General features: G+C 43.4%; 1 protein-coding gene across 1 annotated transcript in view; it reads left to right on the top strand.

Annotated features, from left to right (window-relative positions):
• Window positions 1–15364, top strand: part of PRAG1 (PEAK1 related, kinase-activating pseudokinase 1) — a gene marked incomplete at its 5' end in the record, with an annotated part of 49193 nt that overhangs the window by 9491 nt on the left and 24338 nt on the right. The window contains 2 exons of the mRNA XM_055081231.1: window positions 13375–13532; window positions 13740–13820. Of these exons, the coding sequence (XP_054937206.1) occupies window positions 13375–13532; window positions 13740–13820 (239 nt within the window). The remainder of the gene's footprint in view (window positions 1–13374; window positions 13533–13739; window positions 13821–15364) is intronic.

Here is a 15364-nt window from a genome sequence, read left to right on the forward strand (position 1 = left end):
GTTTTATACATTTTTATTTGACTTTCCCATAGGATACCTTGGGACATAGTAGGTATTCAATAAAGGATTATTGAATTAGGGGGAAAAAAGGCAGAGGGAACTACAGATCTTGGCCTTATTTTTCACTGGACACCCCATTATAATTCTGTGGCAAACCTTGCTCAATAGAACATTGTCGCCTTGAGTTAAAGAAACTGAAGTTAATAATTATTAATGCTTCAAGGTGGGCAAACACCATGAGGGCACAATGCATCCTTTCATGGATTAATTACTCTCCAACGATTGTACATTTACTCTTTTTTTTTTTTTTTTTTTTTTTTTAAAAAAGCTGAGCAGGTGTGTGGAGCCCAGCCCTCTCTTGCCACAAGAATGTTCCTTTCAGGCAGTAATCACTTAAGGACTTTTTTTCCCCACCCATGAATTGCAAGGAATTCTAGGGTGTGGTTTAATTTCTCTGAAAATAGATTTTCCATGCTTTCCGAAGTGGGTTGGGAAACACAAGCATGGGCCGTATGATCAAGCCCTCTCTGCCCATCAAGTGATCAAAGGCACTTTGTTCCTAGAATAGCCAGCCTACCTTTGAGGTGTGGAACTCACCAACTGGTGAGAAATTTTCTCTATTTGTAGTGCAAGAAATTTGTTGTTTGGCCATCATGAAAAGACTTGCGTTTCCCTCTATCAGGGTAGATAGACCAACTACAAAGAATCCTCAGCAGCCATTTCTGCAGCTAATACTTTTCAGAGTTTAAGATCAGAGTCTTCATCCTCTGCTAAAATAGCTCATTATTTCTTTCTATTGGCTTTTGGGAAGATCCCTAAAGATGCTGGGTATTAAGGGTGTTCGTGCAGTTCCCATACAGCTCTGTAAAATCCCCTGCTTCCACTAGCTTTTGTCTGATGCCCTGGACAGTTTATTCTCTGTACTCTTTTAACAGGCAGACTTATATAAACAAGTGTTCTCCATTGGGGGCAAAGGGGAAGTTCCAGATTAAAGACTACTTTAAAAAATTTACTCTCCAGTTAATTTTAGTATCTGTCACTATCAAATGATACCCCTGACTTCCTGTCAGTTTGGTTTTTAGCCATTTCGTGCCCATTTATGCATGTGCTATAAAAAATTTTTCCTAGAGTTTAAAACTTGTGTTTTAGGCCCGTAATTGGCAGTGTGTGCACCGTATGTCCCTGAGTTGTAGAAACCCTCCAGAATGGCTCCTGAGTTCAGGAGCTCCGTAGTCAGTCAAAATGAATGAAAATCCAGCCACCTTGGATAAAAACAAGAATAGTTGAGATAAATTGACACATTAATTAGTAATAAGACCTTGAAGATCAGGAAGAAAGGGAAGAAGAGTCCTTGGAATTTTAAAATCAGTCGTAGTGAGGAGGTCACTTAAAATAATCCTTATGAATGTGTGCAGATCAAAAGGAGGGTTTTGTGACTGCATATTCTTGCACCACAAGTTAGGTTGCATCCTCCACACCAACTGCAATCAGTTGGAGTACCAGTCTGGAGCTCCTCATGGAAAACAGTGAGGCCACGTGCCCACCCTGCAGGAGAGCTTGCCATCATCCATCAGTACTGTCTGCAGGTTGTACGAGGGGGGAGTGCAGATATGTGTGCCAGCTGCTTGCCAATCCAGCTTCAGAATCTAAAGTTTACCATTGGTGGTGCAGAATCATTGGTGGTCAATAACTGTTTCGTATACTAATTTAAAAGTTCATACCTGGGAGGGGTGTGTGGTCTGTCCAGCCCACATGGCCCAAAGCAAAGAGTTTGCAGAAGATGGTCTTCCTCTCTGATTACAGCCTCAATTTCAGACTATTGTGCCAAAATGTTTGGTTTTCTCTTAATGAGTGACTGTGAATATTCTGTGAAGTTTAATGAGTGATTATGAATATTCCATGCATTTTGGGAACTCTGTATTTTAGTAAATAACAGTTACCGTTAAGTCTAGTATCCAATATTTAAAGTATTGTTTCTCCTTATAGACCTTAAATTTACATTTTCGGTCCTTAAATCTCATTAAACAATGAATTTTCACTTAGCCTCACCCTCTTTGACTTATAGCACTGACTTTCTGTGTCCCAGATTGAGGGGTAAGGGGGTCGGGGTAGGAGGTATGTCAGAATCTTTTGGAGGAATAGTTTGAAATTGGAAATTAAATATTATAATATAAATTTAAATTTTGGAAATTGAAAACAAATTATTGTTTTCATAATTAATGTTACATATAATTTTTCCAAGTCTTTTTGACTGGTGGTATGTTAGGCCATCTTTTTTTTTTTTTTTTTTTTTTTATAAATTTATTTCTTTTTGGCTGCGTTGGGTCTTTGTTGCTGTGCATGGGCTTCTCCCTAGTTGCAGCGAGTGGGGGCTACTCTTCATTGCGGTGGCTTCTCTTGTTGCGGAGCACGGGCTCTAGGTGCGTGGGCTTCAGTAGCTGTGGCATGCGGGCTCAGTAGCTGTGGCTCGCGGGCTCTAGAGCACAGGCTCAGTAGTTGTGGCGCACGGGCTTAGTTGCTCCGCGGCATGTGGGGTCTTCCCGGACCAGGGCTCAAACCCGTGTTCCTGCATTAGCAGGCGGATTCTTAACCACCGCGTCACCAAGGAAGCCCAAAACCATCTTTTTAATAAAAATGTTCAACGTGAGGACAAAACGCATCTCCCTAGGTAAGAAAGTAGAAGAAAACCGGGACAGGAATATTCTCTGATCTGTTACGTTTACTTGGTGATCGCCCTTCAAATCTCTCAAAATGCCTTCTCTATATTTGTGTTCTCTGGAAACAGGGAATTGTCTGTGCAGTAGATCCTAAATCCAGCTCCCTGATCCAGCTTCTTGGCCTACCTTAAATACTGGTCTGCGCTTCCTGTGAAAGCAGGGAAAGCTAATGAAAGACTCTTCCAACAGTGCAGAGTCTGAGACTTTCTTGATGTTGATAGTCATTTAATCATCAAGTATTGAGGACTTGGTGTAAGTGGAGCTAAAACGAATTACCCAGGACAATTAAGTATGAGAACACACTGTGTCCCCACCTTCTTCATTCCTGAGCCATGCCTTAGGGTAACACACACAGACCAATGAGGGGCATATACAGTGAAGATCTTTACAACATTGCTTATAGTAGCAGGGAGTTGGAGCAAACCCAGGTATTCATCTCTAGAGAAACAGAAAAGTAAAATGTGTGTGCGATGAAATACTTAATAGCAGTCTTGCTTTGGAGAATGGGAGGTCCAGTGAAAGGACGGCCAGGGAGCCGCAAGAGCTAGCTGGTCAGGAAGCATGCGTTAATTGTGGTCCCAGTGTGCACGGTTTTGTGCTTTCCTGGAGAAGCTCTGGGCTGCCTAGCGAAGAGTGAGGATGTTTGGAGTTAACTAGTGTGATGTTTTGATTTTTAATAAGAAATCTACATTTGGTCTTCCTCCCCATTGCTGGCACAGAGCTCCTAAAACCCTGGAATTTCCTAAGTGCTGAAAGCCATAAAGGTGTCTTTTATTATGTTAATGAGCTGACTTTTGGACCCCACCTAAGGATGAAGCCAGTTGCCAGGGGAACCAACCACGTGATTAGGGTCGGTATTTCACTCTCACCCCCCACCACCACCTCCAGGGAGGGGAGAGGGACTCGTGGTCGAATCTGTCTCCAGTGGACGATGATTTAAATTATTTAATCAGTCATGCATACGTAATGTAATAAAGCCTCCATAGAAACCCAAAAGGACAGGCTTCAGAGAGCTTCCAGGTTGGTGAAGCAAGTGGCACATGTTGGCCTGTGGGGCACCGGGAGAGGGCATGGCAGCTCCCCGCCTTTTCCCTATACCTTGCCTGAGGCATCTCTTCCATCTGGCTCTTCCTGAGTGATGTCCTTTTAAGTAAAATGTTTCTCTGTGTTCTGTGAGCTTCTGCAGCCAATTTGGAACCTCCAACCTGTCTAACCCTAGCCGGTCGTCTGCACCAGAGGGCGGTCCTGTGGGACTGAGCCCTTAACCTGTGGAACCTGATGCTGTCTCTGGGTAGATAGTGTCAGAACTGAGTTGAATGGTAGAACACCCAGCTGGTGTCCGAGAATTGATGGCGTGGGGAGCACACCATCCCATGTTGGAATTGGGTGACCAGAACCCTCACCTGGGGTGGGGAGGGTTCAGCTAAGTCTGTGGACAGGAGATGAAGCTGTCGGGGAGCAGGTAAGAGGGTGCTGACGAATTGACCCGGGAGTAGGAGGGGAACCTTATCCTTATTAGGCAACAGGCTGGACCAGAGTGGAGAGTAGAGAAGTAGATCATCCTAGGAGCTTAGTTACAAATAGCCTGAATCTCCCAAGTCAGGAGGGTAGGAATGAAATCTAACATATATACATGCAGATTTCTTAAGCCCAATAGCTGGACTCAGAAGCTGGGTCAACAAAGTGGACTTGAAGCATTTGCTGAGTCAAGAGAAGGAGGGAAAGGTCATTCTGAAAGCGGGGTTGCCAAAATCAGTAGTCTAGAAACAAAAAGATTCTGGCCAGGCAGAGATCATTGTGGTGGATGGATTCCAACAGGAATAGGTCAGGACGAGAAGAGCAGTGATTCCCAGGTTGGGGAGCAACAACTCAGTACTGTTTTAGTTCAGTCCATCACTGGAGTCTTCTGTGTGCTAGAGGCTGGGGAGGTGGTGTGAAGGGGGAAGGAATCATGGGAGGTTCTTTTTTTACAGTGGGGAGGCAGGCTAATACAACAAAAGAGGTTCTTCTGTTTCTAAATTTTTGGGTAATGGAGCTAAGCTAACTGGTCATCTGAAGACTATGTCAGCCCCTGAACCTGGGGCTACACTACAGTTTATCAAGCTCTTGAATATGTAGATCCAAACGGAGGTCTGGTTGACAGACAAGTCAACTCTTCCTAGTTATTTTAGAATAATGCATGTCCTCAAAGAATCACCCTGATGAACTTTCTTTTTTGGGTCTCTTCAAAGTACCAAGAGAGTGAAATCTCTAGCCCATCCATTTCCTGCTTCTATCCAGGTAGCAGAAAGAATTACTGGGTTTGCCGGAGTCTGCTGAAGTCTTCTCTCTGTCTCTCCCCACATCCATCCATCCATCCACCCATCCACCATCTTTCTGTATAACCAGTACCTTCTATGTACCTGGTGCTGTTTTTAGCGCTTTTTAAATTTTAACTCATTGAATCTTCATAACCACTCTCCTCCTCCCCAATGAGGTAAGTAGTATTGTGATCTCCATTTTATGGATGGGAAGCTGTAGCACAGAGAGATTAAGCGTCTTTTCCAAGGCACCCAGCCCGTAAGCAGTGGAGCGAGGACCCCAAACCCAGGCAGCGGAGCCCCAGTGTTCATGCTCTTAACTACATCAGTGGCCTTCCTGGGTGACTCTGAAATCCATCTGGGAAGCTATTCAAATGCTTACACTGCTGTTGTTCCCAAAGGCTCCCCACGCTATGCTGGCCTGTGGGCAGGGCAGCTGGTGGGAGGGGCCCCTCTGTGGATTGCAGTTGTTCAGTCTTTACTTCCAGTGGTTATTCATCATCTTCTTCCCCATCTGCCCCTGTGTGAACAGATGTAAGAGCTTCCACCTTGGCTTAACAGGCCAGGAGTTGAAGCCTTGTTCTCAGGTGATGGGATTGGAGGTGCACGTGTAGTGGACCAGGTGATGGGGTCCAGCCGCTATGTTCTTGCATACTCTCTTACTTGCTCTCAACAGCTGGTCTCCCCATCCTCAGCCTTAGCTGAAACCTCCCCATGCTTGGTAGTTGCAAACATCTGCCCTTCTCACTCCTGCACCAGAACCTCCTTGGGGAAGGACACAGCCACGCAGACTTGCAGCCACAAATAAGAGACTGATTTTCCAAGACAGGAAAGGTCATCTTTTTAAACCATTTGTGTCTCTCAACGCCAAAGTATCTCTGTGTATAGTCAGGGCAAATGGCTCCAAATTTCCATTTGACCAATTTAAGCATTTTTATCCATTTTTATACTAGCTAACTAGTAACCTAAAGATGTGTGTGTAGGTGCAGGCGTGCGTGCGTGCATGGGCGCGCTTACCACTATCTTTAAAAATAAGCATGGCTCTATTTCTATTTTTAAATGGTTTCCACTGAATGCAAAGCGCATTCGTTTTGGGTTGAACCAAAGGCTTTTTCAGCTTGAAGAGCCCCAGCAGTCACCAGTGCACTAACTGCAAATGCAAATTAACAAGTCTGCACTGTGGGGACCATAAAGGTCATCTGACCCAAAATGAAACTGATTTCCTGTCTCTATACATGCTAATAAATCAGCGGGGAAACCTGCCCCAGAGCAGACTGGATCCTTTAGTTCCTTCATTTGGCACTTAGACACTTGCAAAATAACTCCCATGGCATCTTCATCAAAGAGCACTAAAGATAAAAACAATAAGAACCTTTCTGGCGTAGCTATCTGCCTTTCTCATCCCATCTCTTGAAAAAAAAATTTTTTAACTACAAGATTGTGTAAATTCAGGATATTTTGGGACTGTTGTATTTTGTAGATATGAGAAAGGCTCAGCTATTGAGTCCAGCTTTGCTGAAGACTGTTGTTTACTCAGTGTTCCTGCCTCTTGCAAGTTTTGCCCCTTTTGCTGGGCAAGTGTAGCTGGGCAAGTGTAATTCTTCTCTTAAAGGAAACATTTATCCTCCTAGATGCCTCCCAGTTATTGAAACAGAGGCAGATAAACTTAATCAAGAAGTATTTAATAATTTCTCTGTGTTCCAGCATGTCCTGACTATGACACAGCTCCTCAAACAGTTTATAATTGTGGTGGCAACAAGCCTGTTTCACATGAAACAGAGTAATCTAACCAGGATTATAACCAAATGCTCAGTGATGTGAATCAGACTTTGGTGTGAGTTCCAGAGGGGAGAGACCAGTCAGAGAAGATTGAGATGGCTTAGGAAGGGTTTTTAGGTAAGTGATCCTGCTGCTAGGTCTTGGGGATGGAAAAGGTTTGAAGGGGAGAGAGAGAATGTTTTCCTCTGTGCCAAGGTGGGGAAAGGACAGGAATGCAGGGTGCTTTGCGGTCAATGGGAGACCAGCCCCATTAGAGCAAAGTATATATGAGCATAAGTAATAGGTATTGATTAACCAAAATGGTGATAATTTTTTTCCAAACAAAAAACTAGGCATATGTTCTAATGTACAGACCGTGTGGGGAAATATTTGAAATAGGGAGTGTCAAAGAAAATCGGGGTGTGTGTTTCTGTCACCATAGAGGACCAGAGCTGATCTAGTATGGCTGCCGAGGTCAAGAATACTTACAAGAGCTCTGCGTAGGGCTCTTCAGGGTTGGTCATCATTATGAGAGTAGAATTTTGGAAAGATTTTGAGTCAGGATGATCTGCCCCAAGGCTGCAGATCTTTTCGGAAGATGTGGCTTGAACCCTGTATATACTTTTTTAAAGGAGATAGATCAATATTTATCTACCAGGTTGTAGATAAATATGTTTTTTAATTAATTAATTTATTTATTTTGGGCTGCATTGGGTGTTCGTTGCTGCGCGAGGGCTTTTCTGTGGTTGTAGTGAGCAGGGGCTACTCTTCGTTGTGGTACGTGGGCTTCTCACTGCGGTGGCTTCTCTTGTTGCGGAGCACGGTCTCTAGGTGCGTGGGCTTCGGTAGTTGTGGCTCGTGGGCTCAGTAGCTGTGGCTCGCTGTCTCTAGAGCGCAGGCTCAGTAGTTGTGGCGCACGGGCTTAGTTGCTCCACAGCACGTGGGATCTTCCCGGACCAGGGCTCGAACCCGTGTCCCCTGCGTTGGCAGGCGGATTCTTAACCACTGAGCCACCAGGGAAGAGTTGTTGAAGCAGGGACGGTGTCACCTTTACTCACTATTGTATGCACAAGACCTGACACAGTGCCCGGCACGCAGCAGGCAGTCAATATTTATTCTCTGGAAAATCTGAGAGTCAGAAGAGACAGGATGGGGGATGCACTGCAGGTCCTACAGGCATAAGATAAATAAAAACGGGGTGCTCTTATTCACCAAGCAAACCCCGTGTTTTAGCTCAAATCATTGAATGATTTTGACTTTAGGATGTGGCCAAATAGTACAATGAATGGGGTGAAACTGAGTGTATTTGAGAGGGTATTTGAATTGCTTCTAATGATGCAGCCCAACAGGACAATTGGAGATGGAAAGCTGCAGGTCACAGAGGCAAAGCCGCCCCTATTTTCCTGTGCTTTTGCAGGAAGTGCATTTTATAGAAAAGTCAGAGAGGAACTGAGGGGAAACGGAGAGCTCTGAGCTGGTGAATTCACAGCAGTCTGACAGGGCACTCTCAGTCGCCTGTGAAGCTGGCCCTTCATCCTCAGGGCTGCTCCACGGGACCCCGCGGTCACTGGCACAGCCCATCCCCAGGCTCTGTGGGGCCATGCGGATGATCACAGCACCGCAGGCTGGAGTCCAGGATGGTAAGAGGCTGTCATTCTTTGATTTAGGCATGACTTGATTTATTCGCATCTAAACCAGTCTGTTTTCACTTCTTGGTAATGTAAACAAGGTATATAGAGTTTTCTAACGTGTTTGTGCTTTCAGAGCTACCTGCAAGGGCTTCTCCAAAAGGCTAAACTTAGCAGTGAACTTGACCAATCCAAAGACTGGGTGGTGTGATTGTGTACCAGGGTCTGGAGAGCTAGTCTAAAACTGCATGCTGGCATTATGTGACTTTTCATATCTTCTGCTCCAGAGGCAAAAAGTTTTCAACCAAATGGATGTGAACCAAACCAAAGTCAGCCATGAGAATGAAAATTTGCCTCTGTCACACTTTAAGTTGTGCTGCCTATGAGGATTCTAGCAGCCATGTGAAGTTCGAGATAACAATCTCTGCCCCACACTGGGGTCCAGTATCCGTTAAAAATTTCGGACATTCTGAAAACTCAGGGGGTATTTTTAGACTCGGCTTTTTTCCTACAAATGAGGAAGTCTGGCAGATGGCTCTTCCGGCTGGATTATTATTATTTTTTGCAGCTTTCTACTAATACAGTATGGAGAAAACTCTGGCAAGGCTTCTTTCTCTAAGGACAATGGGGGGAAAAGCCATTCTGCAAACACCGGGCAGCAGCTGCAGGGCTCAGGTCTCTAAGGACGCTGTGCCACTGGCTGTGTATTTCACGCTGCTCTCCTGTGACTGCATCTAATCAACGTGGGGAGGCAGGGAAGGAAGTCTGAGGAAGAACAAGTCATTTATCACAGTGCGGAGCAAAGACATCTGCGCGGGCCGGCCTCTCGCTGCAGCTGATAAGAGTGTTATTCGCCACCCAGAGAGGAAAGACTAGAGTATGTGGTTTTGGCCCCATGAAGCCACTTCCTTAAATCACATGACATCAGAGTTCATCTTATAGATGGTTTGCACTGGTTTTATGAAAGGCAAATCAAACTATCATTAATGAGGGAAAAGTGCCTTTAAAAAAGAAGAAGTATAGTCTTATGCGTTGCTGAGTACATTCGGATTGGCCTTGGCCTTGCATCTGACAGAACAATCCATTAGGGTTCAGAAAAGTCACCTTCGGAATATTAAGCCTTTTGCAGGGATTCTTAAGAAATCTATTGCACACACAGACTGGAGATACAAAAACAATGTGATTGTCAGTCTGCTTTGATGGCCATCTTCCCCTTTCATTTTCAAATCTGGTGTGTTTTTGTTCATTTAATAATTAAAGTGGCAATTCTCTAAGACAGAAGATCATACAGGTTTCCAAGGTGGAAGATATTTGATGCAGTTCATATGACAGATTTAAGAGCAGGGGTCACCCCTTTCCTCCTTATTTACATCTAAGCATCTCAACTGCCTGTTGCGTTTTAGTTACTGGGCGGGAACCTGGGCTTCTTGAGCTTTTTTGGTAGAGAAACAGTAGTAATATCCCCAGATGCCATGGAAACATGAAAATTCCACTTGTGGCTTGGACTAAAATTGACCAAAGTCTGCATTTGGAGGCTTCCCACTTCCCTACACACACACACACACACACACACACACACACACACACACAGAATTTATCCTGCAGCCACAGGAATAATCTGATTTGTCTGCATTCACTTGGTGGGCTTCAAAGCTATGACTTCTCATAGTGACTAGATGCAGAAAAATTAACGCCCACAGTCTCAGGCGAGTTGTTAGGACTGAGAAATAACTTTTTCCATCCATGAGGCTATTCTGTGGTGGAGCCACTCCTCATAGAGCCCGTCGGTCCCGTGGGGACTGATGGAAATCTCACTGGGTTATCTCTGTGTTCCTTGCCTTTCAGAAGCTCAGCAACAGGTCAACAGGAATGGCCATCCTGGACTCATTCAGGCCCTAGTGATTTTCTTTCCTTCTTTCTAGAAATGAACAATTTCTATGTACATTTTCAACTTATCAAGTATTTCAAGCATACAACGAAGTTCAAAGAATAATTTAACTCACTTTCATGTGTCCCCATAAGATTTTTCAAATATTAACATTTTGATACCTGTTTTGGATTTTTTAAAATAAAATATTGCAGGTACAGTGGAAGATCCCTCTCCATCCAATTTCCATTTCAATTTCCCCTTGCTACCCAGAGTCATCACTATCTTGAAATTGATGAAGTTATTTCCATTTTACCACATATATGTAATATATAAAAAATACATAGCATTATGTGTTTTAAAATTGTATATAAATGGTATCACACTTTACATGAGCCTTTTGCAATCTACTTTTAATATTCAGCATTTTAAGAATAATTTTCCTACTGGCACCTTAAAATCAAGCTTATTTATTTTTGAATGCGATGTGGTATTCCATTGCAAGACTATACCACAGTGTATGCATTCCTTTATTGATGAACATTGGACTATTTATGATTTTGTTTTTTTCTGTTAGTAACGCTGTGAACAGTCTTGTCCATGAGTGAGCTTCTCTAGCTCTGCACTGTACAGTGCAGTAGCCACTAGTTAAAATGTGGTGAGCGTAAATTGCAATGTGCTGTAAATATAAAACACACACCAGATTTTGAAGACTTAGAATGAAAAAAATATATTAAATATCTCATTAATAATGTTATATTCATTGCATGTTGAAATGACAATATTTTTATGCATTTTGTGAAAAAATACATTATTAAAATTAATTTCATCTGTAATTTGGCTACTAAAATTTTTTAAATTTTATATACATATATAGATATATGACTTGCATTATACTTCTGTTGAATAAGGCTGTTCTATCAATAGATCAGGAGTCAGTGCCATAGCCATCTATGTCTGTGAATAAAGTATTACTAGAAAACGTAGCCATTTGTTTACATATAATGGCTGCTTTCCTGCTACAACAGCAGAGTTGATACTTGCAACAGAGACTATGTGATCTGTGAGCCTAAAATATTTACCGTCTGGCCTTTAAGGAAAAGTATGTCTATCCCTATTTAACCTTTTTTGAACCAGGTTTTTTAAATATATTTTAAAGAAATATATTTAATATCGTGATCCAACACACATACACACACGAAACAAAAATTCCACAAAACAAAGTTTCACAAATCCTCACTCTATATTTTCATATTTTTTTCTGGTCTGTTCTTATTAAAATAAACTGCTAGTTGGTAAACTGCCTTGACTCATGAAATTGACCTGGCCTTTCATTCACTACTAGTCATTTGAAAATCATTGTTCCCTTTGCATCTGGCACCTGCGCATTTTTCTTTCTTTTAATGCTTCACTGTTACACTAAATAATTGTGTGTGTGCGTGCATATGTGTATCTGTATATACTCATACATACACACATTTATGTATTTCTTCGTTTCATCTATTTATATACATTTCATCTAGTGTTTTTCTGCACCAGCTCAGCAGCTATGGTGCTGGAATTCCTCCCTTGGCAGCTTTCTGAGCCTGAAAATCAAGAGACTCCAGGGGCCACTTTGAAGAGGGCAGCGTAGTTGGATTGCCATAGATCTGTCTTTCTTCCTAGACTGAGGACTTGTCGTTATTCACAACTTCATATCTTGGCTTCATCTGCAAAAGCCATTATTGATGGATTTGATGAGGATAAAAATATTTTGTGAAACCTTCTATGATTATATTTTGCCAGAGGGTAAAATAAAGATAATATACTGCCATAGCACTTCCAGAAGATTTGATATCCCCACGGTCCCTACAGTGACATTGAAATACAAAGAATTCTATTAGTTGTAACATTGCCATCACTGTCACGCTTAGGTGTAACAGCTTTAAAACGTTGTTTAATCTGGTTCTGAGGGTTGGAGGTGGGGAGACAGACATGTTTCTAGGGAGCACGTTTCATGGGAGCAAACTTTCTCCAAACTTTTCTTAATGAACAAGGGATTCCAGTGCCTGTGAGGACCAGTACAGGGCTGCGCAATATTGAACACAAAGAATGATCGATACGTTCTTGGCTGTAAGGTCCTATGCATTAAATGAGGCAGTTCTGACGCCAAATCAATACTGTATTGTGTATTTCCTACAGCAGATATTGAGATATAGATCTGCCGTAGTGGGAGCAGGCATGTAATCAGGAAATATCAGTTCAGACAAATCTGGGTTACCACCAACAGGGAAAGGGCTGGATTGATTGTGGGGTGTCCCACTGCGTGGGGAAAATGTCAGGTCAGAGTGAATATTCATGTAGTCCTTGGAAAGAGGGAAAGAGAAATCAATAAGCTAAACCTTCTACTTAATAATGGAACTGTTTTCACCAAGGCGAGTGCTTTTTTCTTGAACTTGGTATTCCTGTCCCTGATGTATCGGTCATGCTGTCTTAGAGATGCAACCAAAGATTTCATAGAAAGCCTAAGGGCAGATTCATTCCATAGTTCTGGAATAAGGGTTATGTTAACATGGTTCCATCTAAACATTGCACTAGATGTCTGGTTAAAATTGACCTTAAGTCGAAGGAATAAGCTAGACCCTTTGAAGCTATGTCAAGAGAGTACCAGGCACAAAAGAAATCTCTTGTTTTTGGTCTGAATTTGCAATTCCCTTGTCCTGTGATCTTGCAAAACCTACCCAATCTCTGTATATCTCTATACATTGGCTTGTATGATAATGTTCAATTTTTCTTTGTAGAGATGTTACATAGGATATAGTAGGTGACATAAATGTTTTGGCAGATGGGGCCAGAATATGAAGGCAGTTCCTCCCAAATCATGATTTTGGTGCTTTTCTAAATTTAATAGGCTCACTTCTCCTTAACCATGCTTGAGAAGTCTCCTGCCATTCATGTGCGAAAGGTTTCAGAAGAGTCCCTGTTCTCTCTTCCCCAAATCGTTTTTTTTAAAACTTACTGGCACTGATCAGGCTTCAGGAGCATAGTAGGTTCATAATCCATCAGCTGGTTTTTGAATAGAAACCAAATTAATTACTTTTATCATTTGTTTCTACATTTTCCAGGCACCTTTTAAAAATGAACAAGAGCAGCTCTGATTTGGAGAAGGTGAGCCAGGGCTCTGCTGAGAGCCTCAGCCCGTCCTTCAGGGGCGTCCACGTCAGCTTCACCACGGGCTCCACGGACAGCCTGGCCTCCGACTCCAGGACCTGCAGCGACGGAGGTAACAGACTTGACCTTGATGGAGAGGCTTAGATTCCCTGAGTCTGGAAGGCCAGCCTGGGTTAATTGCCTAGATTCGGAAGGGCCGAGCTAGACCTACTGTCTTGGTCCCACTTTCCCTGTGAAGTAGACTCTACCAAGGAGCAGTTGACATTTATTCCCTATTGAATTTATGACAAGGTGCCTCATCCCAGATCTCCCTCTCCAGTTACACACAGCGCATCCGCATGGCAGCAAGGTGGGAGGAGGCTGAAGTCGGAAGCATATCGAAAGACTCCTGATTCCTTGGGTAATGAGACATCTGTGTATAGGTCTGCGTTCCATTTCTGTCCTCAGGATTAGTTTACAGGGGACTGGGTGCATGCCAACCACAAATTCCCCCTCCTCCACTCTCTGTCTCTCTCATTCTTTCATGGGCACGCACACATACACACACATATACATGCACACACTTACTTGGACACACAGCAGGTGTTTACCTAAGTGTGTGTTGAATTGAAGCATGCAGGCTTCATTAGACCACCATCCATCCCACTTTCTGGATTAAGCTCTAAGGCATAATATGTGGCTAAGTCCTGACTGGGTATACAGTCGGCCCTTGGTATTCTCGGGCTCCGAATTCGCGAATTCAAAGAACTTCCAACCACTGTTGGTTAAATCCGCGGATGCAGAACCCGCGGATACAGAGGGCCGACAGTTCTCCGCCATTTTATATAAGGGACTTGAGCATCCACGGATTTTGGTAGCTGAGGTGATTCCTGGAACCAATTCCCCGCGGATAATGAAGGACGACTGTATTCCTAAAAAAAAGAACTCTTGCTTTCCTGTAGTTGTGATGGGTAGTATTAAAACCTTCACCCTTTAACACTTGTGTGTGTGTGTCCTCTCCTGCATTTCTCATTGACTTGCCCTAGCATGTTAGGTTTGGACATGTGCTAGCGTGACTCTCTTTCTCAGTCCTAAGGAAGTATTTCTTCTCAGTAGGCATTTTTGGAGTAGAGGGTTCCATTGTGAATTGACTGTCACCAACATTTTTCTATCTAAAAGATTAGCGCTGCTAAGACAAAAGCATATGTTGTACGTCAGCCTGTGGTGTGTTCTGTTGGGAAACTTCTGACAGCTCTGACTTCAAAACAGGAAATATCTTAGCCTCGATTTGGGTGGGACGTGGCAAAAGAGGATTTTCTTTCTCTGCAGATTTTCCTGGGTTTCTATCTTTTTCCTTTTCCCATTCCATCGTGCAGAAATTCTACAAGGCACATTATTCCATCGACGGCTGGGCTGGGCACGTGAACCATTGGTCTCTGTGCTGGCCAGCCCTGACCTGCTCTCTTGGGATTGTGAGCAATTCTGAGGGAGGGGTCTTTCATCCTCCACTCGCCAGCTGGTGTTGGTGAGAACTGGACTTAATTACCCCAGCACTTTGCTTCTCAGAACCAGCAGATCATGATGTTTGCTCTCAGGGCTCTTACGGTCTAGCCAGGAAGGTAAGATTAAAATATGTGACATGTGGGTGGATGGCTTAAGCTAGGAAATTGGGCTGCTCAGAACAGGAGTGCTTATGAAAGCTTCCAGAGAGAGAGAAATCAATGAGCGCTGATGCAGGGTTCAGGGAAGGCTTTTTTGGTTTTTTTCTTTTGGGCCGCGCCTGAGGCATGCGGGATCTTAGTTCCCTGACCAGGGATTGAACCCGCGCCCCCTGCAGTGGAAGCGTGGAGTCTTAACCAGTCCACCGCCAAGCAAGTCCCAGAGAAGGCTTTTTTTTTTTTTTTTTTTTTTTGTGGTATGCGGGCCTCCCTCTGCTGCGGCCTCTCCCGTTGCGGGGCACAGGCT

This window comes from Physeter macrocephalus, chromosome 20 (assembly GCF_002837175.3).
Source record: "Physeter macrocephalus isolate SW-GA chromosome 20, ASM283717v5, whole genome shotgun sequence".
In the NCBI taxonomy this organism is placed as follows: domain Eukaryota; kingdom Metazoa; phylum Chordata; class Mammalia; order Artiodactyla; family Physeteridae; genus Physeter; species Physeter macrocephalus.